Source organism: Solea solea, chromosome 12 (assembly GCF_958295425.1).
Source record: "Solea solea chromosome 12, fSolSol10.1, whole genome shotgun sequence".
In the NCBI taxonomy this organism is placed as follows: Eukaryota; Metazoa; Chordata; class Actinopteri; order Pleuronectiformes; family Soleidae; genus Solea; species Solea solea.
Window position 1 is genome coordinate 6919580 of NC_081145.1, and position 23358 is coordinate 6942937.

General features: G+C 41.4%; 1 protein-coding gene across 2 annotated transcripts; it reads left to right on the top strand.

The window, feature by feature from the left end:
- Positions 1 to 51: 51 nt before the first annotated feature.
- On the top strand, positions 52 to 21730 carry eea1 (early endosome antigen 1). Of its 2 annotated transcripts, XM_058645154.1 has the most exons (30): positions 52 to 183; positions 2877 to 2954; positions 3089 to 3201; positions 3306 to 3360; positions 3456 to 3521; positions 3649 to 3676; positions 3763 to 3867; positions 4113 to 4234; positions 4574 to 4729; positions 5536 to 5550; positions 5786 to 5902; positions 7677 to 8015; positions 8092 to 8241; positions 8508 to 8627; positions 8824 to 9027; positions 9117 to 9317; positions 10324 to 10437; positions 10528 to 10683; positions 11699 to 11838; positions 12144 to 12474; positions 12571 to 12672; positions 12746 to 12940; positions 13094 to 13276; positions 13556 to 13741; positions 13821 to 13952; positions 14723 to 14908; positions 15028 to 15266; positions 15719 to 15839; positions 16424 to 16522; positions 17611 to 21730. In XM_058645154.1, exons 1-30 carry the CDS (start codon positions 160 to 162, stop codon positions 17731 to 17733), a joined length of 4200 nt encoding a protein of 1399 aa, XP_058501137.1. In that variant the 5' UTR covers positions 52 to 159; the 3' UTR covers positions 17734 to 21730. The 2 variants fall into 2 exon arrangements, with proteins under 2 accessions (XP_058501137.1, XP_058501138.1); XM_058645155.1 differs by lacking the exon at positions 5536 to 5550.
- Positions 21731 to 23358: the final 1628 nt, after the last annotated feature.

Below are 23358 nucleotides of genomic sequence, written 5' to 3' on the forward strand. Positions count from 1 at the left end.
GTACTATCTTGACTGTAGACACCGCTCTGCCATTCCTTCCCTGACCCGCCCATTCGCCGCTGCTCCCTCAGCTAGGTCAGGTGTTAGTCTTGCAGCTACGGGCGCTTTGTATTTGTGGAATTGACTGTATTTAGTGAGCGGACAAATACAGCCGCGGCCATGCTCAGGCGGATACTTCAAATGGTAAGCTTTTAAGGCGACAAAGGTAACCGTATCGCTGCGGTTTAGTTTCACTCAGTCGTTTTCCTTGGAAACACGGGGCCTATCCTTGTCTGTTTCCATGTTGGGGATGTACGTTTTAAAACTACAGAGTGTCCTTGGTGGGCGGGGTTCTTATTGGTAAGCGAAAGGGTCGCTCCATTGGCGTAGTCCCGCCACCCCGCCAGGTTTTAGTGGACATATCAAACGCTCCTTTACGTGGGATTGACACAGCTAGCCACGATAAGCTAGCTTGTTTCTAATGGTTGCCAGCTTCTACCGAGATCTAACGATTGTATAACGCATTAGTACATACTTGGCTAATGTGTCGTCGTTCATGGTTAACGAAGGAAAGATTGGTTTACCCAGCTAAATACATTTGTTAGTGAATCGTTTCGTTTTTGTGGTTACCGTGTGCTAGCTATGCTGTAGGTTAATTCATCATCCAGTTATCATGTGCTAATACTGACATTAGCCACTGACTGTTGTGAAGTCCACTGTCAACAAAAACATGTAATATTACACTACATGCTTTATTCAAACGGGGTCATATCAATTTGAGCAGTTGCGTTTTTGTAGGGATTAATACATTGCTTGACATTCAAGTGAAAAGTGACACTAACAGATGTTAGCTTCTTGGCTAGCTTCTGATTAGAACTACATTTCCCACGGTGCATTATTGGCCGCATATTTGACGTCTCGGCCTGTAAACCGGGGAAATCCACATTCGACCAAATACCCTTTAAACCACAAATTCCAGACGAAAAAACACGGCTATAACTTTATTGAACAGTCTATCTCAATTATTTGAAAGATAGCTATATAGTCATATAATTAAAATGCATTTATGCAATTGTTTACTACATGAAACACAATTATATGGGTTCTGATTTATAATGCTTAGTTGGAGCTATACGTTTGTTTAACATTTGCTTCTTCCCAATGATATTTATTTCCAAATCGAAGCTTTATATATTTTAGAAAGACTTCTTTCAAGGGTGTATAGTAATTCCTTTGATAGTGTTAATAGCTCAGTTATATATGGGTGCTGTGCTAAGGTTTATATAGTAAAACAGTAGCTTATTTAAAGGTTAGTAATATTTTCATTGTGGGAAAATCAGTGCAGTGCTGGATTATGCATTATGTTTGTTTGAATGGTGTCAACTTTGTTCCATGATGTGAATGTTCAGTGTTCTTTTAAAGTGGTATGATCAGCCCTCCAATATGCTCCAAGATTGAATGGTTCAAAGTCCTTATCTTATTACGCACGCACACGCACACACACGCACACACACACACACACACTCTCCTGTATTTTGACCTAGTTCATTCATGCAGACAACTGTCAGCCCAAACACTTTTTTCCACATCCACTCAGTCTGTGTGTGTTTTTGTCCAATGGACTGAGCTGATCTCTAGTGACCACTTCTCAACCTCTTCCTGAGCCGCTAAGAGATTACTTCTACCTTCTCCCTTTTCAATGCCTGGGCGTGCTGTTTAATATAGCCTGTCTTGCCAACGGCCTCTTTTATGACTAAACAGCTTCTGGAGTGCTGCAGTAAACTTTATGCCAAAGACTACGTACTGAAATGCTGCCTATTAAATTCAAATGTCATAGACTGTTCAGTCACAGAGTTGAAGAGATCAGGGGAAAGTAGCGAGTATTATAAAAATGCATGGCACAGATGTGCACATCTGATTACAGTGTCTTCAAATATGGTAGGCATCTATCTCGAGTGAGCTCATATCGATCTCAAAATGGGAGTTCAGATTGTTACGGGTGACGCTACGACTGGTTACTACTTGGATGGGAGACACTGTACAGACTTATGTTTAGGTGTTTCACCAGTTGCATCATTGTGGCTTTTGAAAAAATGCTTAAAAAAAGACCAATCGTGGAAATGATCCAGCTAATGACGCTAGTGGGTTCTACATCACACGCCAGGTTTTGCACATTTAATGTTGTAATTATCAATTTTTATTTCAATTAATTGAAATCATGAAGTCATATGTGTCCTATACATATATATGTATAGGATTCATGAAGCTTAGTAGCTCATCTCCATACATAGCCCTGGCGATGTGCTGATGGAGAACTTAAAGGACTTAAAGGTCCAGTGCGTAAAGTCTACGCCTACAACTAACCATTATTTTCATAACCAATTCATCCGTCAATTATTTCCTCGATCAATTGAAGACTTAATCAGTTTTTACCAAACCTGAAAAATGATCATGTCCTCCTCAAACCAAAATGATTCAGTTTTAATGATTTCTATGTTATATGGAGCAAAAAAAACCCAGAAAATATTCACTGAAAAATCGGAGAAAAAACAGTCTGATTAATCAATTATCAAAATAGTTTACAATTGATTTAGTAATCAATTAATAATTGAATAATAGTTGCAGCCCTAGTGCAGTCATCTGATTATATGAGTTTCATTACCCCTGAATGAGCCTTTTATATTTCATATATTAGGAGCCATGTCAGCTCTACAGAGACTGTGGTACTTTTCAATTTTAACGAATTTTCCCTGCAGGGATCTATGAAGTGTTTTTTCTGAGTGTGATTACCCACTTTTAATCATTGCAAACTCTACAGAGAAAGAGTGCAAGCATAATTGGATATGCCGAGTACGTACATGCATTCATTATATTTCAATTTATATTCTCCTTTTAAGACTCCTGGAAAGGGAGGCTCCCAGAATGCAGAGTCGGAGCAGCCAAGCACAGACCTTAACCACGACCAGACGTCTGAGGTAACAAGCAACTTTCCATTTTGTGTATTGATAACTTGCACCTGATTGTACTCTGTATGTAGAGGTGCTGAATTGAAGCTGTCTGATAAGTGTTTGTCACATGGTTGACTCTCCTGGTGTGTTTCCATGTTCAGGGCTTCATCTGTCCTCAGTGCATGAAGTCTCATAACTCTGCAGAGGAGCTCTTCAAGCACTATGAGCTGTTCCATGATACTGGAGACCTCCCAGCTCACATGGCGCCCACTCGGTGATACTGCTATTAAAGTTACATCAATTATGACATAGAGTCTGACCTCTGACATCTTTTTACTCATTCATTTTTGTCTTTGCATGCTGTCCTCCTTTTTTTAGGGAAGACCTCACAATGCTGCGGCAAGAAGTTCAGGACCTGCATGCCTCTCTAAAGGTGTAGTTGAGTTTTAATTCTGTGGCTGTTGAAATGGAAGGTTCATTCAATGACTTCGCTCTGTGTGTGCACGTTTGTGTTTTCACTTCATGTAGGAGGAAAGGTGGTTCTCTGGAGAACTCAAGAAGGAGTTGGACAAAGTCCAAGGACATCTGAAGCAAGTAATTCCCTCAAGTTACTTAACTCGATTAATTGCGGAGAGTTTCTAAATGTAACACTGTTTAACAAAACACAATGGTGATGCATCCTCTTACTGTACATGTACCTGTCTTTTCTTTGTGTTCTCAGAATGATGGGCAGACCTCAGAGGATTTAGGTCAGTGACATTTTTGATTTAAGAGTATCTGAGACAAAAAATGTCAATGTCTGTAAATGTGTTATTTCTCTCTCTCCATCTCTCAGCCCTTGAAAAGAAGTTAAATGAAGCAGAGACAGAAAAGTTCAACATCAAACAGATGAAAGACCTGTTTGAGCAGAAGGCTGCCCAGCTGGCCACAGAGATAGTAGGTTAGTGTTGGGCCAGGAAACTGTAAAATCTTTGTCTACATCATTTAACACAGTGAACAATGAACTGTTGAGCTCAATCCACCCACTGTGTTTTCCTTTTTCTTTCTTTTTCATTTATTTCCAACTGAACTCCTTTGATCTGTTTGGGAAAATTGGATTAGAGGCATATCTGTTTTGATTTCAATTGTTATTAAAGGATGTCTTATCATTATTATTATTATTATTATTATTATTGAATCTGACAGATTTAAAGTCCCGATATGATGAGGAGAAGAGCTTAAGGGAGGCAGCTGACCAGAGGCTGACAAAACTGACTGAACAACTGCAGAATGAGAAGCAGGAGAATGAGAGACTCCAAACAGAGCTGGTACAACCCATACTTAAGTATCTCTTGGTATTTATTCTCTTCTTACTCGGCTTGAGATTTGCATAACTGAATGATATGCTTTAAGAATAGCATTTAAGCTATTGTTGACCTGTAAACTGGTCTGGTTTGAAAAAGCTTCCTTCATTATAGGTTTGTAGTTTGTAGTAGAGGGGAGCAGCTGGTGATGTCTGACATTTTACACTGGACTGGCTATTTCCCAAAACTGTCTGGCCTTTTGATTTATTCTGTAATATAATTGATATATAGTAGTATCACAGCATCTGTTGCTCAACACCGGTCTCCATGTCCTCAACAAAATACCTCTGCACTGCCCTCTAGCTGCAGCGACCAGGAGTGGAGGATGTGGACGTCCTGAAGACAGAGCTGGTGCAGGTGCAGACGTTGATGGATCAGATGACACGTGAGAGGGAGGATGAGTCTGAATGCCTCAGGAACCACTATGAGCAACTGCAGGCCAATTACACCACCGCAGAGGTGAGGCTGCTCACCGTGTTATGTCTTGCAGACGGTCAAATGTAGTTCTCCTGATTTTCCTCAGTGTGTTGCACATCGATTGGCTCGTTACTAACCACAGTTTAAATAATCATCTTCAACATAGTGCTGAATAGAAATAAAGTTTAGTTCTGATTTTAGCATCTGTCCATTTTGCTTGTTATTTACACAGACCTTACACTGCACTGTTTTTGGAAATGAAAAGATATTTTGATTCTTATTCAATTAGATGTGGGAAAATGTATGGAATAGTTTGTTAATAATTGACTGTATTCATGTCATATCTGATGTCAATGTGCCAAATTCCTATTAGTATATGTCTGAGGTATAATTCAGCTTAATTTCTTGTGTTTTTGTTTTTTATTGTGTTTCATCATACAGCTAAAGAACCAGAACCTCTCACTCGGTATAGCTTTCTTCTCTTTTCCTGCACTTATTTGAACACATTTTAAAATGACCTAGCAAGTCTTCTGGTCGAAATGAAAGAGGAGAATGCAGTAATGCACTATTACAGATGCCAACTGCTGTGAAACACCAAGAACAACAACTACAGCAGTAGACTTCTGAAATGTGAATTTTCTGTCCCTGCAGCCATACACAAAAAACTTTACACAGCATCCTTTCTTCTCTGTAAAATATTCTGCATCATGTCCCCATATTAAGTAGTGGGTGTAAAGACTTGTGTTGTAGACTTGCCTCTTGTTGTTATGTGGTGACTTACCCCTGGTCATGTGTCTCTTTCCCTCCTCTTCCTCTTCTGCATCTCACATATTCTATCCCTCTTCAAGATCCGTAAACTGGAGGTAAAATTCAAGTTGTCCCCAAATTGACATACTTTTTTATTTTTTGCTGTAGTAGTGGACAATCCTACTTTTGTTGTTTTTTTGTTTGATACATACTTCTTCATTACTAATCCATGGCGTTTTGATTGATTTTGCTTTACTTTAATCTCAGTCCTTCACAGTGATTCTTCTGTTCCATGATTGTACAGCAATCTTTTTACCAGAGAGTCTAATGTTCCTGTCTGTTGTATTGCAGATGACCATATCACAACTGAAAGCAGAGCTGGAGAAGGGTCCTCAAGAAGCAGCTGTCTACACCCAAGAGATCCACCAGCTGCAGAGCAATCTGAATAATTTGCAGCAGCAAAGCCAGGTAACTCATACACACACACACACACACACACAGTTTCTAAAGCTGAGGCCACTTCTAGATATAACCCTAACCATCACAACTAAATGCCTAATTGTTACCGCAACTTTAACCCGAAACAAGTTTAACCCACAAAACTTTAAGTCTTCATCCATCCTGTATAAATCCATTGAAGTTGAGAGGACTGGTCAGAATGTCCTCACAACCTTAAAAGGACAAGCGTACACTGCCAATGATCATGTGACAATTAAATGACTCTGAACAGATCACTGCAGGCACAAACATGTCTGTTATGAGTATTGTGCAGTGTTTACTTTAATTTGTAAATGTGTAAGTCTCATCAGGTGCCCCATAAAGCAAACTCTGGCTAATGCAAGGCCCTTCCCAAAGTACATATGCCCTTATATTATAAGGGTTATTGCAGGGCCACAAAACCTAAATTATTTTTATTTGATAGAGATTATGCACATATACAAATACACTTAGAGGCATTTCTGTCAATAAACCCTCTTAAATGTTTCACACAGGACCTTTAAGCACAGGGTTAGTTTTCTGATGCTCAGCATGCGGCTTGATCACAATGCATTGCCGTCACCAGCCTTCTCAACGTGTTGATAAAAAAATTACAGGCAGCTCTATAATTAAACCAGCAGGAGGGAGATTGTGCCAATATGTCAGTTAGGGTGAAATACAAATATAGGTACCTGCACCCTGCAATGGGAACTGGAGAATGGAGGCACACAAGTAATTTACTGGATGGGGGTGTAGGTGTTACAGGAAGGAATCTCAAGTGCATTACCCCTCCCACTCCACACTACCCCCCGCAACAGGATACCCTTAGACTGGGAGGACTAAAATCTCCTCAAGTCAAAGTACCATTACTTTAATGAACTTTTACTCAAGTACAAGTAAAACGTACATCACTTAAAACATTTAGGGAGGTATAATATGTCATTTTTAGTGGAGAGTGGACATTTGTGTTTTATTTATATAATACAATTTTTTTTTTTTAACTTATATCTCTTAGAAAACATTTGATTAATTGGGTCATGAAGAATTGTCACACTGGTGTAGACCATTTTACCTTTATTCACTAACAAGTAAAAGAAAAATTACAGATTTTACACAAACAAAATACTTAAATATAGTAGAGCAAATAAATGTAATCTGTCATTTTCCACCTTTGGGCATTTCATGTTAACACAATAGAAGGAAGATGAGGATATGAGTGAACAAAGTCTACAGCAAGGGTTGCTAATGTTGTCCAGCTGCTCCGATGGCCTGCAGGGTTTTCCTGGAAGTCTGTGAAGTCCTGTTGAACTGTCATACTCCATAGTTAGCAGCACGCTCAACTATTAACAACATTTTGTTCTTTATCACCTTGTTGCCAAGTTTACTGCCAGAGCTGACATCAGGACAAGTGCTGCATACATACCACTGTATTCCTCTGTCATCAAGTTCCCATTAGAAATGCCACACCTCACTTTATTCTTGACTCTTGACAGTCGTCTGTTCTTTTCTGTAGCTTATATCACATGAGGTGAGAGTGTCCGTGCCTTGTTGCAGATTCTACCATGCCAACTGTTTTAATTTAGAACACTCCTTGCTCCCTTTCCCACTGTGGATTAATTAATTCCCCCCCCCCCCCATCAGTCTTCATCTTTTCTCACGAAACACTGCTCTATCTAGAAACTGTGTTTAATTTTAAATCTTTTTACCCGTATTTCAAGCAGATGGCGCTCATCTGACAGATGTTGTCTTCTCCTTTTTCTGTCAGAGCCTGTCCGAAAAACTGTTACGTAAGGAGAAGGAATATCAGGTGCTGGAGGAGAGTCTGGGTGCTGAGAAAGCTGCCAAGAAGGAAGTTCAAGACAGCCTGAGGGAGAGGGAGCTGGAAGTCCAGGAGCTCCAAGCTCGGGTCTCAGGGACAGAGACTTCCCTGCAAAAGAGACAGTCAGAGCTTGGAGAGAGGACTGAGGAGGTAGCAAAGCTGAGGAGCGAGATTAACGAGCTTGAGGTGAAACATGCAGAGCTGAAGGTCGAGAGGAAACAACTTGAACAGCAAAGGGAAGAAAAAGAGAGCAAGGGCGCTCAGCAGCAGTCTGAGATCAGTCAGGTGAGTAAGACTGACACAAATGATGACTATTGTATGCAGCACAGCATAACAAATTATATAAATGCACTCTTTCCAGCTTCATGCCAAACTGCTGGAGGCAGAGAGACAGCTGGGAGAAGTGCAAGGTCGTCTGAAAGAACAGAGGCAGCTCTCTGGGGAGAAACTCAAAGATCGTGAACAGCAGGCGGCCGACCTGCAGCTAAAACTGTCACGTGCAGAAGAACAGGTAGGCATCAGAGGAAATGACTCATCACTGCAAGGGGAGTTAATGCTACGGAAGAGTCACAACATTTGCACAAAAAAGTTTTGCAATGAACAGTTAAAGTTATGCAAACGTGGTATTGGTTGAAGTATTTTTTATTTTTTGCCTTATTTTGTCTGTATTTGCATATAGACATTAAAAGAGAGACTGGAAACAGGATCGTAGATGGTCCAACTGGATGGGATTCAAATATACTGTATATAAACTACAAACATGGTTTTCATTTTCAGTTGAAGGAGGGCACCAGTAAGAGCACAGACTTGCAGCACCAGCTCGAGAAAGCAAAGCAGCAGCACCAGGAGCTTCAGGCGCTGCAGCAAAACACCAATGGCAAACTCCGCGAGGCACAGGTCTGTTCCACACATCTGAGGCATTGTTAACAGTAGCATGAAGCCAGTAGAAGCTTTGCTCTGCAGTAAGATTCTCCTTATGCAGTGCTTGTTTGTGTGTGTGTCAGTGCTTTAATAGACTGAACCCAGTGCAGTAAACTATGGTGGGGTACATATTTTAACCATTCCCTCTTATTGGCTTGTCGTCATGCTGTAGAATGACTTGGAGCAAGTGCTGCGTCAGATTGGTGATAAGGACCAGAAGATCCAGAACCTGGAGGCTCTGTTGCAGAAGAGCAAAGACATTGTGAGCCAACTGGAAGCTGAGAGAGAAGACTTGTGTGCTAAGATCCAAGCTGGCGAGGGGGAGACGGCTGTACTTAAACAGCTTAAAGAGAAAAACCATGCACTACAAGAACAGGTAGCTTAAAAGGTCTACATGTCTCTAGTGCAGACGTGAAACAACAAAAATAACACACACCAATTCCCTACTTTTTCTGCATCATAAAGGTGACACAGTTGACAGACAAACTAAGGAACCAGTCGGAGAGCAACAAGCAAGCTCAGGATAATCTACATGAGCAGGTACAGGAGCAGAAGACGCTGCTGCGTTCGGCCCAGGACCGAGCCCTCACCCTGGAGACGTCAGTCTCTGAACTCACCACTCAGCTCACAGACAGCAAGGAGAAAGTTGGCCAGCTAGACACTCAGGTAAGCCTGTAAATAAGCATGTGGGGAGGGTTCTCAACTGCTATGGTATGCAGAGGAGAAGAACAACCATGTTTGTGTCAAGCCATTCTATATAAATCACTCATGTGTGACATGGATCTAATAACTTGGATGTCAAGTATGATGTGTGAAGAATGTATAAGGATCATGATGATGACACCTAAGATGTCATTAGCTTAAGCTAGTGCTAAACAGCAGGATCAGCAAGGTCAATCATGCTTCCTACCCGGCAGCTGCAATTTGGCTGCTAATTGCATCCATATAGTATTTTTAATGATGTAGTAACAGCTTAAGCACAAATTGTTAGCTCCTACACCATGTTGTGTTGATCAGTTGGTGATATCAGGTTGCATTTCTATTGGCTCGTCAGTAGATGTCGTAGAAGTACACACTGTGAGATGGTCATCATAAATGCTGTCGGACAATTTTCTGAAGCTGCCCTCTCACAGTACAATGTTGCACCAATTATTTTGAGCCATGATTAAAGTATGATTGTCATCTATTGTCTGGGACTAAAGCTGCAACTAACGATTATTTTCATAATCGATAAATCTGTCGATTATTTTCTCGATTAATCGTTTGGTCCATAAATGATCAGAAAACCTTAAAAAATGCTGAGCGGTGTTCGTCAAACCTGGAAATGATGATGTTCTCAAATGTCTTGTTTTGTCCACAAACCAAAATGATTCACTTTTAATGATTTCTTTGTTATCCAGAGCAAAGAAATGAAGAAAATAGTCACATTTAAGAAGCTTAAACAATCGTAAATCTTGTTTTAATCATGAAAAAAGCTTTGAACTGATTAATCGATTATCAAAATAGTTGTCGATTAATTTAGTAATCGATTAATAATCGATTCATCGATTAATTGTTTCAGCTCTATCTGGGACAGACCTAAGTCACACAATGTATACCGGGCATAAAATATGTTGAATATAATAAGAGTATTACATTTTGATGGTGATAATTTGTGCCTGGTTTCCTGCAGCTGAAGGCAAAGACAGAGATGCTGCTCTCTGCAGAGGCAGCAAAGGCTGCACAGAAGGCCAACCTGGAGAACAGCCTGGAGACTGCCCAGCATGCACTGCAGGACAAGCAGCAGGTGATCCCCGTCGCGTGGAATATAACACATTTCCTTCACCCGTCACGTCACTCGTGCCTTAACGTCTTTGTGCATCCTCTTCTTGTGTAGGAGCTGAACAAAGTTCAGAAGAAGGTGGACGAGCAAGCTCAAAGGCTGAAGGAGAGACACGAGCAGTGCACACAGCTGGAAACCTGTCTGAAGGAATGCAAAGACAAACTTCTGGCCTCAGAGCAGCGCGTTGAGCAGGTCGAAGGTCTTAATAAGGTTAGTGACAATTAGTGACATCTTATGGTGAAGGTCAGTTAGTATTGTGTTTTTTTTTTTTTGCACATTAAGGTGAGGAAAAAACGTTTGAAGGAATTGATGCTCTATTCAGACATGATGACTCAGCAATACTTCCACCTGTTTTTGCAACATAAAAAGCTAAATAAATTTAGCCAGTAGTGGCATTACTTGTAAAAAAAAAAAAAGTCACATTGTTTATGGTTTCATTCCAAACAAAAATACTTCCAGTATGGCTGCATTTTTCACAATACACTGTACATTTTGTCTTAAATGACTTAACTGTAATTACAACTCTGCTAATCTCTTTATATATTTGGCTATGAGCAGCCCAACAGCTTTTGTTATTTCTTTGTCTGAATTTGTGGGAAAGTGAACTTGTTTCTTTCAGTCCAACTTCTTCCTTGTCACGTAAATGTCTGGGTGACGCCGGCATAAATGGACATTACCCAGGCATTTCCTGAGCAGACTCTGAGACTTGACTCGCGTTAAACAATTCCTGCAGAGGGTCTGTGTTTTATTGACAAGCTTTCTCTCCGTCACTGTCACAGTTGACACTAATGGAGCCACACAGTGGATTTAATAGACCGTGGTTCCTCAAACGTTTGATTTTCTCCTCCATTCGCCGTTCTCTGCTGACACTAACGCTATATTGTTTTGGCTTCCGCTTCGTTTCCATCGCCCCTAACATTGTGTGACGCGTCATTCCTATTGTGACAGTTAATTGGTCGGTAATTGCTCGTGTTGCGTTCATAAATGTGGGATAAAACACAGTTGCGCACACAATCCAATCCATGCTGACTTGTGTATTGAACGATTAGCTTTTTTACAGTTCGGTTTTGCACCCCTAATACAGTATTTTTACAAACATTTAACTTCTGCCAGTTAACCCTCTTAATAACACAGTACTACTATGCGCACCTTATTTGTATTGTATTTCTTCAGGTTTGTTAGTTGTGTATACTTACTGATTTAATTTGACATTTCAAATGGACAGAAACTGGAGTCGCAGGTTGGGGAATTGCAGGCCGCTCGAGACCAGGTGCAGCAGGAGGTGCAGAAGTTGCAGAAGGAAGGGGCGGAGATTAAACGGAGAGCTAAGGAGCTGCATCGTTCGCTAGAAACAGAGAAAACCGGGTAAGATAAAGTGTGCACTCTTTTTATGCCTTAATGCTGGTGGCAGCTAGTGGCCAGAAGCATTATGTTTATACACTGTCTTTCTGAGTTACAATACCTGGCACTGTTGCTACTACTAAAAAACTGGACAAGTAAATGACTCAAAAGTCAATGGAGTTTGATAGATTTTCAGTAAGCTGCTAAATAGGCCCGTCAAACATGCTCTGTATATCTAACGGATTAATCTGTCAAATTGATGTGATTCTTTCATGACTAGGTCTTCTACTACAATTCCTAATGTAGCAAACATTTTGTTTGTTGTCAAGGTCTGCAGCACTACAGGAGGACTTAAAGAAGAAGACGGCGGCTTTAAATGACATCCAGCAGCAGTTGGAGCACTGCGAGCAAGATAAAGCTGTTCTGAAGGTGAATCTGGACAAGGTGACTCAAGAGGGGAAGACTCAGCATGCAGAGCTGGACAGGAAAGCCCAGGGTCTGGCAGCAGACCTAAAAAAGACTCAACAGGAGAAAGAAGCTCAAAAGAAGGAGCTTATCTCGACTCAGGAGAGCCTGGGAAAGGCTAACAAGGCACTGAAAGAGAATCAGAGTCAACTGGACACAGAAAGGAAGAGCCATAAGTCAGCCATGGAGGAAAAGGTAGGTTTGAAAATCTTAAGACAGAGATAAGTAGAACTTGTGAAGATTTTCTGGAATACGAAATAACATCACTGGCACATTGTTTTGTATCTTCAGGAAAAGTCCAACGAGAAGGCCCGACAGGAACTTCAAAAGAATAATGAGACCAGTACAAAATCACTGGAAGATACAAAACAGCAGTTAAAGCAGATTAAAGAGGTGAGCTCCTAAAAATAAAACACCAGGTATTTTTGTTTTGAATGTAACACCTCAACAACTATTGAATGTCCAGGTGGAGAAGAAGCTGAAAGGACAGCTGAGCTCATTAGAGCAGAAGCACTCAAAGACTCAGGAGGCACTAAAGGAAAGGGAGAATGAGTTGGAGAAGCTGCAGGCACAGCTGAAGACAACTCAGGGGTCCTTTGAAGAGGAGCAGAAGAAACTGAAGGGACAAGTGACAGAGTTACAGGAAGTCGGTGTCAAGAAGGTAAATAGGCATTTGTAGACCACGTTCATTTTCAGTCTACTTGACTATGTAAATACTGTGCCCATCCTTTTTAAAGGCTTGATAATAAAGATAATCGTCTAGCCTCAAATGTATTTGTGTATACATTTAGTAAATGTGCACATCTGTCTTCAGGCAGAGGAGGAGAGTAAACTGAGGGCCCAGATGTCCGAGCTCAGCAAGGAGCTGAGCTCTGAAAAGACCCAGACTGCAGAGCTGCAGAAGACCTTGGTGCAAAGTCAGGAAAATTTCACTAAACTTCAGTCTGACTTCTACGGGAAAGAGTCAGAAGTTTCTGCTCTGCGTCAAGACCTCAAGGTATGTAAATGCCCAGATAAACTTTTCCACTTTTCTGTTTCAGGAAAGACCCTGTGTGTTGAAAACATTTGCTTTTTTGAATATTTTTAAGACCATATCACCAACAACGTGCACTTTGATTAGAGGTGTACCTGTCAGAAGCAAAACTCAACCTCAGTCTGAAACATTAAAAGCTGCTAAATTGCCCAGTGGCATTCTGTCCTTGATATAAAACTCTTTGGAGCACAAAGGTTTATTTTCTTACTCTAAGTGACTCTTTTGAACTTTGTTTAACTGAAGGCTTCAGAAGAAAAGCTGAGCTTAGCACAGGAGGAGTTGGCTGCTAACCACACCCATCAGACAGGTTTGGAGGCTCAGATCCAGGAACTGAAGACGAGCCTCGGCTCATTGGAGCAGAAGCTCACTAAACGAGAGCAGAAGCACCAGCAGCAGGAGCAAACACTGAAAGAGCTACAGAAGCAACAGGTCAGAAAGAACACATACACACACACATGCATTTGACATAATGTGATTAGGATAATTCATTTTCAATTGTGCTGAACAGAATCACATTAAGGAGGAACTGGGGAAGGAGAAGAGCAAAGTGGAAGAGCTGAACACAGCCAAGAGTGTCCTGGAAAAGAATAACAACAAGTTAACATCGGATTTAAAAGCACGAACAGAGAAGAGTGAAAAGGTCAGTCACGCCAGGTTCCCTTTCATTCAGGGAGAAAAGAGGGGACACAATTTAAATTCTACCTCAAATGCTAAATAATTCAACTGTTAAATGTGTAATGGTGAGACTCTGACTCCTCTGCTTCCCTGCTCACTCTCCCAAGAGTGTCGGTGAGCTACAGTGTCCGTCACATACCAGAAAGGATGTCGTTCTTCTTTGTTTTTGTAGTAAGCTTCTGCTTCAAAACATAAAATTAACGCACTGTAGTATTTGTCTGTGCAGGCTGCATTATGTCCTCTATAAAGCTTGGTCCCCTGTCTACAGTGCATACAGAAGTCTTATTCTAAGACTACGAAAGTGATTATACACTTATACAAACGTGCTTATGAGTAGCATGTTAAATCTCTGCCAATAAACCCTCACAAATGTTACACACTGGATCTTTCCACTTGTGTTTGTCTTACTGGCATGACCTTCTTCCCATGATTGTGTCTGACATAAACAGATTAATGCAGGGACACCACAGGTCATTGAGGCCACATTCTTCAGGAGCATAACTGAGTACGCTTGAGTGGAGCACTTTGACAGTGTGCTGGATTTTTTTTTTCTTTGGAATGAAGCTTTAAAAAAAGTACAAATCACACACTCTGAGCACAAATCTTAAACTCAATGTGAAGATCTGACTAGGCTGTGTAAAATCGTTACAGTCTAATCTTAAAAACGTGAGGTGCTGCCTCTTTCTTGAACCAAAACCAACTGTTCTGCTTGTGGTTATTATCGGTTTCTTTCAGGAGCTGGGTGACCTGCAGGAAGCCAAACAAATGTTGATCCAGCAGAAGCTGGAGCTGCAGGGTCAGGTGGAAGCTGCTCAGGCTGCGCTGGACAAAGAGCAGAAAGAGCACCAGGCCACCAGGGACAGCAGGAGCCACAGAGAGGAGCAGCTCCATGCCCAAAACAAGAAAGTCCAGGATCAGCTGGTAGACTCACTCACTCACTCACTCACCAACCAAATCTAGTTTAAATAAACAGATTAAATGTCATTCACTCACCGTCGTGACTCTTCTTTTGTGCTTCTGTTTTGCGTTTCCTCCTAAAGGCAGCAGAGAAAAGAGCCAAAGAGGAGCAGGTGAAGCTCGGGGAGGAGGCTGAAGCTAAGCTGGGTTTGCAGCTGACGGCTCTGAACGAGAATGTGGCCACGATGAAGCGTGAGTGGCAGGGCAGCCAGAGGAGAGTGGGTGAGCTGGAGAAGCAGACGGATGAGCTGAGAGGAGAAATCGCTGTGCTGGAGGCCACAGTACAGAACAACCAGGATGAGAGACGCGCTCTTTTGGAAAGGTGAGTTGGTATTTGTTCTGATGTGTGTCTGAGCTTGTTATTATATACATACATATGTGTATATATCGCCTACAACTTTGAATTCACTCATCTATAATTTTGTTTTTGAAGAACTTTGTTTCATTCTGTGTAAAATGCAATTGAATTGAGGTTGAAACACCTTGAAAGAGCGTTGTGGTGAATAAAAATCATTATTATTCGTCGAAGTACTGAGCCTTTAAAAGTATTACTTAGCAAACCTGTTATGTCGTCATGTTTCAGGGCATTTTTCATTGTTTATCTCATTCTAGAAATATTCAGCTTGTTGTTGATGTAAGAGCTCCTTACATTAACTTGTCATATAACATATTAAAAATGAAGTAATGGAGATGATGCAGTATATAACCATATCACCATAGTTATGGATAGATCTGAGAGCACAGACATAATCAGCATTGTGTGCTTTGTTTCAGGTGTGTGAAGGGTGAGGGTGAGATGGAGAAACTGCAGGCCAAGATGGTGGAGCTGAGGAGGAAGCTGGACGATACGACAGCAGCCATGCAGGAGCTGGGCAGAGAGAACCAGTCGCTCCAGGTTAGTCACCAAACACGAGTATATAGGTTCAAGGTTCAAGGTTTTTATTTGCCATTTGTGCTTAAACAGACAGTCCAGGCACATTGGAAATCTTGTGCGGGTTCTACGAGTCAGTTGTAGGAAACATAAACACACTTAAGTATAAATATAAATATAAAAGTAGACCTCAAATTAAAGTCTATACAGAGTGTAAAGTAATATTAACAAAAATGTAGAAGATGTGGAAAAATAAAAATAAAGAAATATACAGTTATACAGCATAACAGGGGTGTATTGCACATTTCTGATATTGCACATTTATCAGGCAGGGAATATTGCACATAATATTACACGTGGTTAGGTGAGGTAGTGTCTGGTTATTTTACAGAGTTCAGTGGTTTTGATTTGCCATCAGTCTGACTGTGGCCGGGAAAAAACTGTTAAAAAAGCGAGTTCTGTGTGTTTTGATGCTGTCCGCTCTGCTGTGCCTCAGGTTGTACATCGCACGTTATACAGAAAAACATAAAAAACAAAATTGTACACGTGTGGAAGACGGTGCTGATTTCCTCAGAGTGAAGTGACTTTGTCTCTGTTGGTGCGTTTAGATCAAGCAGTCGCAGAGTCTGACCAGGAAGTGGACTGAGGATAACGAAGTGCAGAACTGCATGGCGTGTGGGAAAGGTTTTACTGTCACTGTCAGGAAGGTAAATATGAAACATTCTTGAAAATGAATTTCTTTTTAAACCTCTGTGCTGTTAAGTGCTCTGACGGTATTTCTTACAACCCTGAAATATGATATTTATGACCACACAGAGGCCATGATATGATGCACACTGCCATACACACTTATTTTTAATAATCACCATATGCTACACTGAATTTACTACAACAGCCGTTATTAATATTTAACAGCAAGGGCAATGCTTTAAACATTTGAATACATATTCTCTTTTAATATCAGAATTAATATGTTAATAAATAAATAAAATTAAATCAATAAAACGGAAATAAAATTCAGACTTGAAGTGACCTCTACCATCCATATCTTAGCTTCAGTAGCAGTGGATACAGTGTCTTGTCATAGGCTACCTTTACACCCGGCATTAACATGGGTCTCCCGTGTCCACATTAACAGCCGATTGCTATCCGATCACGGCTGTCGCCCGTACGTCACCTCCCCCTCTTCTTCTGCAGCAGACTACAGCGTCACATCCTTTGTGCCTCGGTATCAACAACGCTAGCCACACGTGCTATTGTATTGACTCCTCTGCTTTCCGAGGCAAGGGAAGAACAAGTGGAGTGACAGCTGTGCGGAGTATTTCCACTCACATAGATGTTGTTGGTGGAGCGGAGACACATCGGAGACGCGTTGCATTTACACTTCTGTTCAGTGTGGTCACAATAAGCCACCGAACACCTCCCGAAGACACATTTTAATGCCAGGTGTAAAGGAGACCATGTGCTCTGCATCATGTCAGTCGACCTCACGCTGTACCTTAATGTCTCAAGACTACCTTCACAGCATTTGCTGACATTTTTATACACCTTGAATATGCGATACACGCATATTCAACGTGTGTCTATTTATTTTGAGAGCAGCCTCTTCAAGTTGCTACAGGTGTGTATTCCAGAGTAGAATAATATCTGAAACTTTTCATAGAAGCTTTTCGGCATCCACAGACGTACTCCAGCCTCTTTCAACCATCTTGCTGATGGTGCATCTGCGTTTTCCTCCACATGTTTGTTTGTTTGATTGATTGATTGACATCTCCTCTCCTCTGTGATCACTCAGCACCACTGCAGACATTGTGGAAATATCTTCTGTGCCGAGTGTTCGTCAAGGAACGCCCGAACGCCGTCCTCCAAAAAACCAGTACGGGTGTGTGAGACATGCTTCGAGGAGCTCCAAGGCTGACTTCCCACTCCTCCCTTCTCCTAAAACCAACACTCCCACCTCCCCCCAATGCTCCCCCCCCTCCCTCTCCTACTCCAGCGAGCAGAAGGAGCGTCTTTGTCATATTTAGCGTGCACTATAAAGGACAGACCCCAGTCCAGCCAGTGGCTCTGGTGTGGAGGGAAATAATGGCAGAGACACAGAGAGCCCACGTGACAGGAGGAGGAGGAGGAGGAGGAGGAGGAGGGGGAGGAGGTGGTTGGGGATTGGTCAGGATTGTCTGTATCTGTTTTTGTGCCTTTGCTGCTCCTGTGGACTGCCAGAGAGCAGAGACAGTGAGAACCACGCACCATCTATCTCTTTGAGTTTGTGTTCACATCTCTTATCATTGTTTGGTGTCATTCAGTGGCTGCTTTGTGAAACGTCTGTTGTCAGGAGAGCAAGAGGAGAAGAAGAAGAAGAAGAAGGTCGGTGTGACAGTGCGAGAGTGAAGAGAGTGAAGGATGGGGAAGTAACCTTTTTTGATAGTAGCCCTGTTCAGACCTGGTCTTAGTGTCCGTCCTGGTCTAATCCGATGTGGGTAGCACTAAGTACGACTGTTCACAGCTGGCAGTAAAATGTGTCCTGGATGTGTTTTCAGTGACCACGTGAGATTAGATTTGGCTTCTCACGTCCCTTCATGGATGTCATCACTCTTCATGTGAGTGATGTGTTTGTTTGAGAGTGATGGACTGTTGATGGCGACCTGTCCAGGGTGTACCCGCATGTTGCCCTCTGTCAGCTGGGATTGACTCCAGCTCCCCGCGACCCTCATGTGGAGGATAAAGTGTTGGACAATGAATGACGATACAGATGTGTTTGTGGCTCTCAGGGTTCCCACGGGTCCTTGAAATACTTGAACGTTTGAAATTTCAAAGCCCTTGAAAGCAAGAAAGAAGTCCAGTTGGTATTTAGGTAAAAGTCTCCCTGGTTTGTTATGACACCACCTACTGTTTCACGCCCTGCGAGGCGCTGTCCACTCTCTCTCTCCGCCCGCTGACGTGAGATTCCATGTAGAACAGTGAGCGAGTAAAGTTGAGCAAGAGAGCGTAAATGATGACGTGATGCAAAATCCAAGATCTCTGTCTCACCAAAACTGACTCCCAGGACAAGCACTTGTCCAGATGCAGAGCAACTCGATGAAATTGGACGAAGAAAAGTGGCGAGGCGGCTCTTACAAGTTTCCCTCCCTTACAAATTTCCATTCGATCCTTGAATTTGAAGCAATCGGTCCTGGAAAGTCCTAGAATTTGTTGTCAACCAAAGGTGTGGGAACCCTGGTGTGTGTGTGTGTGTGTGTGTTTGTTTTAACCCTTGGATTAATCATATAATAGTCAGAGTTCATACATGAAGCTGCCACAGGTCAGACGACATCAACTGAAGAAGCGGTCTCTAATCTGTCCTGAAGACAGATTACAGCTCAGGAATGTGGACACATGAGGACAATAATGTGCAGATGTGATCATTATGGGATGGGTGAGGTGTTAGTACCAGGTCTGAACGTGGTCAGTGATGTTGAAAATCACTGCTGCCTAACAAAGGTTAAATGCAGGTAACTTATTTTCCCCCCATCTGTAAATCTAACGTAACGACACATTTGTTCCTCTCCATAACTCGGTGTATACATCAAATAGATCTAAAAAAAAAAAGAAAGAAAAGAAAAGTTTTTTATAACCAAGGAAGAGAAACTTAGTATTAAAAATATTTTTGTAAATTCCTCAGCTTTTAGCTCTTTAGCTGATAGAGTGCGTTTAAAGCCTGTCGTGTGGATGCAGTTGTGTTTCTGAAGCCAGCGTTTAAACTGTCAACAGCGAAACTTTAAGACTCACGACCAGAACCTGTCACTTTAACAGCCGACGTTAGAGTTAGGATTTCTTAGAGCTGCATTCTGTTGTGTAACTTAACGTGGTTCCATGTCGTTAATGTTGTGTTTGTGGGAAGAACTCACCTAATGGAGCGGTTTTTATTTTTGGATTATGAATCTCCAACTGTAAAAAAAAGAAAAAAAGAGCGATTTTAACATTTCACTTCATCCTTCAGTTGATGCACCGGCGATGGTTTGTACGTCAGTTACTGCATGTTTCCTTTGTGCGGCAGCGTGTTCATGTGCACGTGTTCAGCCTATTTCATGACCAAAGAATGTCTGCAGCAGGAATAACAGACCAGACGAACGCCCCTGGCTTTGTTTTTTCATATTTCAGTATTTTTCTAAGCGTCTCTTTTGGCGGCTTTTCGAGTTTTAAATCATCACAGGGTCGCACATTTTTACCTGGAACAGACGTGTGACGATCTGAGAGGCTTGTTTTATATCAAGATTTTTGTTGATTTTTGTTTTTTAATTTTGGTGCTTTCTGCGGCCTGTCGATGCGTCATTGACTGTGTCTGTGTTTTATTTAGTGTGTGTTTTGTTTTTTCCCATTGCTGCTTGTATCATCCATAAAAAAGCACTGACTGCTGCTCATACTCTGTGTGTGTGTGTGTGTGTATGTGTGTGTGTGCGTGTGTGTGCGCGTCTGCTGAGCTGCACAGTGTGTGTGTGTGTGTTTGGATGTGTGCGAGGATGTTGGTGCTGCGTTCAGGTGCAGCCGTTCATGTCTCCTCTCTGCCTGCAGCTGAGAACACTGGGTCCCTCAGTCTGGGTCAGGACTCACTGTCCTGCGTGTTTTAGAGCAGATGTCTCAAACCTGCCACTCAGTATCGTTATGATTTTATCGATTCATTTACATCCTAAATTGTTGTTGTTTTTATTGTAAACAAGATGTAGTTCTAAATCAAAACAAACACTTTTATTGTGAAATGATGTGGAATACATTACATGACGGAACATCAAGATACAATTTTTAAGCTCATAACCCCGCCCCCCCCCCAACTGGACAGCTGTTTTTTATTTCCCAAAAACCAGACTTCACATGAGCTTGAGACGGTGTTTTAGACGGTTTTCCGTGCTCCAACACACCTGATTCGAATGGATGAGCTCGATGATGAGCTGAAACATCTGAAACATGCAGGGCAGTGAGTCCTGAGGACCAGGGACTGAGAAACACTGCTGTAAAAACTCATTCCTGCTTTGTTTAAGTTTCTACTAGTTGACAGATATTGGGAAGATCTTTTGTGCAATTGTCTCCAGACTGGAGCGAGGGGTTAACACTGAAAGCCAGGTGACAGTGCAGTGCTGTTCTGACACTTTTCTTTTGCGAGCTTGTTTCAGACTCGGGCTAAACCAAAGTAGCTCGATTATGCTTCACCATCTCTGTTGCAAACTTGCAGATACAGCCGTCTCTTTATTGTTTGTTTGTTTTTCCACTGCATTAGTTTTGTTATGTCTACCTCAGATTGGCACAGGAAAAGCACTATTACCAAACCTTAGATGTCACATGCGTTGTAAAAAAAAAAAAAAAATCACCTGCATTTGATCAAGAATTTGAAGTTGTACAGTCGCTTAAACCTGTAGAGATGATTTGCACCTTAATCTAATCTGGGCTCCTCCCTATGGGAACCCAGCCTCAAATGTAGGACCACCAATTTTATTCAGGCTTGAGCTTTTCTACCCCACATCTCTTTAACTTGGCATCCACACAAAGTCTGTCAAAATGATCTTTGTAAATGTTTGTAATGAAAGAGAAAAACGGAAATCTAGAACACGGTGCGTGTGTTGGATTCTCCGGCGTCTTAACTCGTCTTTACAGACATGTAGACGGTGAACCGTGGCTTCGCTTGGCGTCGTTTTCAGTTATCATGCATGATGACTTTTACTGGCTCGTGTTCTCTCCATGTTTTGGAGTCAGATGTGGTGATTGTGAAGGTGTGCCTTAGGCCGACATCGTGGACGTCGCCGCTCCGCTGGTGTATTTACCGGCGAGTGGCGGTGAGTTCAGTTCACCTGAAGGGACGAGATCATCTTTATTTATGTTCACATGTACCAGTTGATTTTCTAATATTGTCATGACAAAACCTAAATAAAACCCACAGTATGTTTCTATTCTTGTGTGTATTTTGTGTGTGGATTTCAAGAAAGAGTATTTAAAAGTCCATAGTGTGGCATTGAGCAGGGTTTATTAGCACAAAGTATATATTGTATACTCAGAGATGGCCCAAGAGCTCTCCAGATACGGCTCGACTGCTCGGTCTGGTATCAGACGCATCGTTTTCCGTCACTTTTCCACCACTGACGCGAGAAACCACCGAACGCAGGAACGTCTGCACCTCGTCGACGGGTTTGATTCTCGTGTCGGACGTCGCGCTCCTGACTCTTCCAGTGACGACGCTCTCTGACCAATCGGTGGTCGGCAGTCTGTCGACGTCGCATTTTAGTATCGGTTCAGCCTGAACAAAAGTCGAGCCGAGTAGTGTTCGGACTGTGTAATGGAAAAATAGTGTTGAGCTTAAGTTAAGGGGTTTTATTTTTGGGGTTGATGACTGTTCTGTTTTAAAAACCAAAGTCATTAAAGTGGTTTACTTGTTTAATTCCAGCTCAGTATCACACTCCACTGTTGTGATGTTACTGCCCTCAATGTCAAAGAGTGACAATAGTTATAACTAGCTTAGGGCCCTATGAAAGCTTGGGCCTTCCCTGTATATACTACTGGAGTTGAGTGATTGTATAGTGTATATAAATATATATATCTTGAAGTTCTTAATCATGAAAGTGTGGTAACGCTCCATCATGTTGTTCATCTATTGTTATTAAAAAAAAGAACATTGCAAATCATAATATCTGTCAAAAAAATCACAAATTGATATTTCCCCCAAATTGTTCAGCCCTGTTAAAGTATATAATTGCTTTAAAATAAAAAAAAAAATAAAAAAAGTATTTGCTTATAATACGACTTTATAAAATAGAATAATTCTATTTTAATTATACTTTTCTTAAGTGTACAATAATCAGATTGTATAAATTGTTGTTGTTTTTCATGAATCTGGGATGAAATTTTATATTTGATATCAGGAGCATTTTGGACCATCATGTCTTCACAACAGCCCATGATAAACAAGTTTTGATGCTAACTAAAGGTTACATACATTCTCCAATACACTTGGAAGTAAAGGCTGAGGTGACGGGAGATTCAGCTGCTGCTAAACTTTAAACTCTGTAAAGTGTTGTCTCTGACATAATCCCGCTCTGCTTAGACCACCACAGTTCTCTGATGTACTTCAGGAAAGGGAGGGGTGAGCGCAGGCGTTGCAATCTACAGTGTCACCATTAGGTGTCACTCATTTTTACACCCTTGACCTTTAAAGTTGTTAAACTTACATCACATGATCTTTGTCAGCAGATGGAGAAAAAACCTTTTTGTTTAACTTAAGGACTTCTTGCCCACAATGTCTTAAATATATGATTGACTGATTATATAAATTAATACAGAGCAGTAAACCACAGCAAGAACCTAAATAAAGGACAAATAATATTAAATAAATGAATCTTCCTGACGTTATTTCCAGGCTTGTGAAAATTGTGTTTAATTGGCATTTAATGAAGCAAATGAACGTGTATTTTGTTTTTATCTTGAAGGTGAACTTTGTTTTCATGTATATAAACAAACATTTAAACTAGTTGACTGACCGCGTGTCCTTGTGTTGAGACTGATGTGCGTTCTTAAACAAAAACAC

Coding starts and splice junctions, on each gene's coding strand:
- eea1 (XM_058645154.1), top strand. CDS start 160: ATGCTCAGGCGGATACTTCAAATG. Junction 4,235..4,573: donor AGAGACTCCAAACAGAGCTG/GTACAACCCATA, acceptor ACTGCCCTCTAG/CTGCAGCGACCAGGAGTGGA. Junction 16,523..17,610: donor TTACTGTCACTGTCAGGAAG/GTAAATATGAAA, acceptor GTGATCACTCAG/CACCACTGCAGACATTGTGG.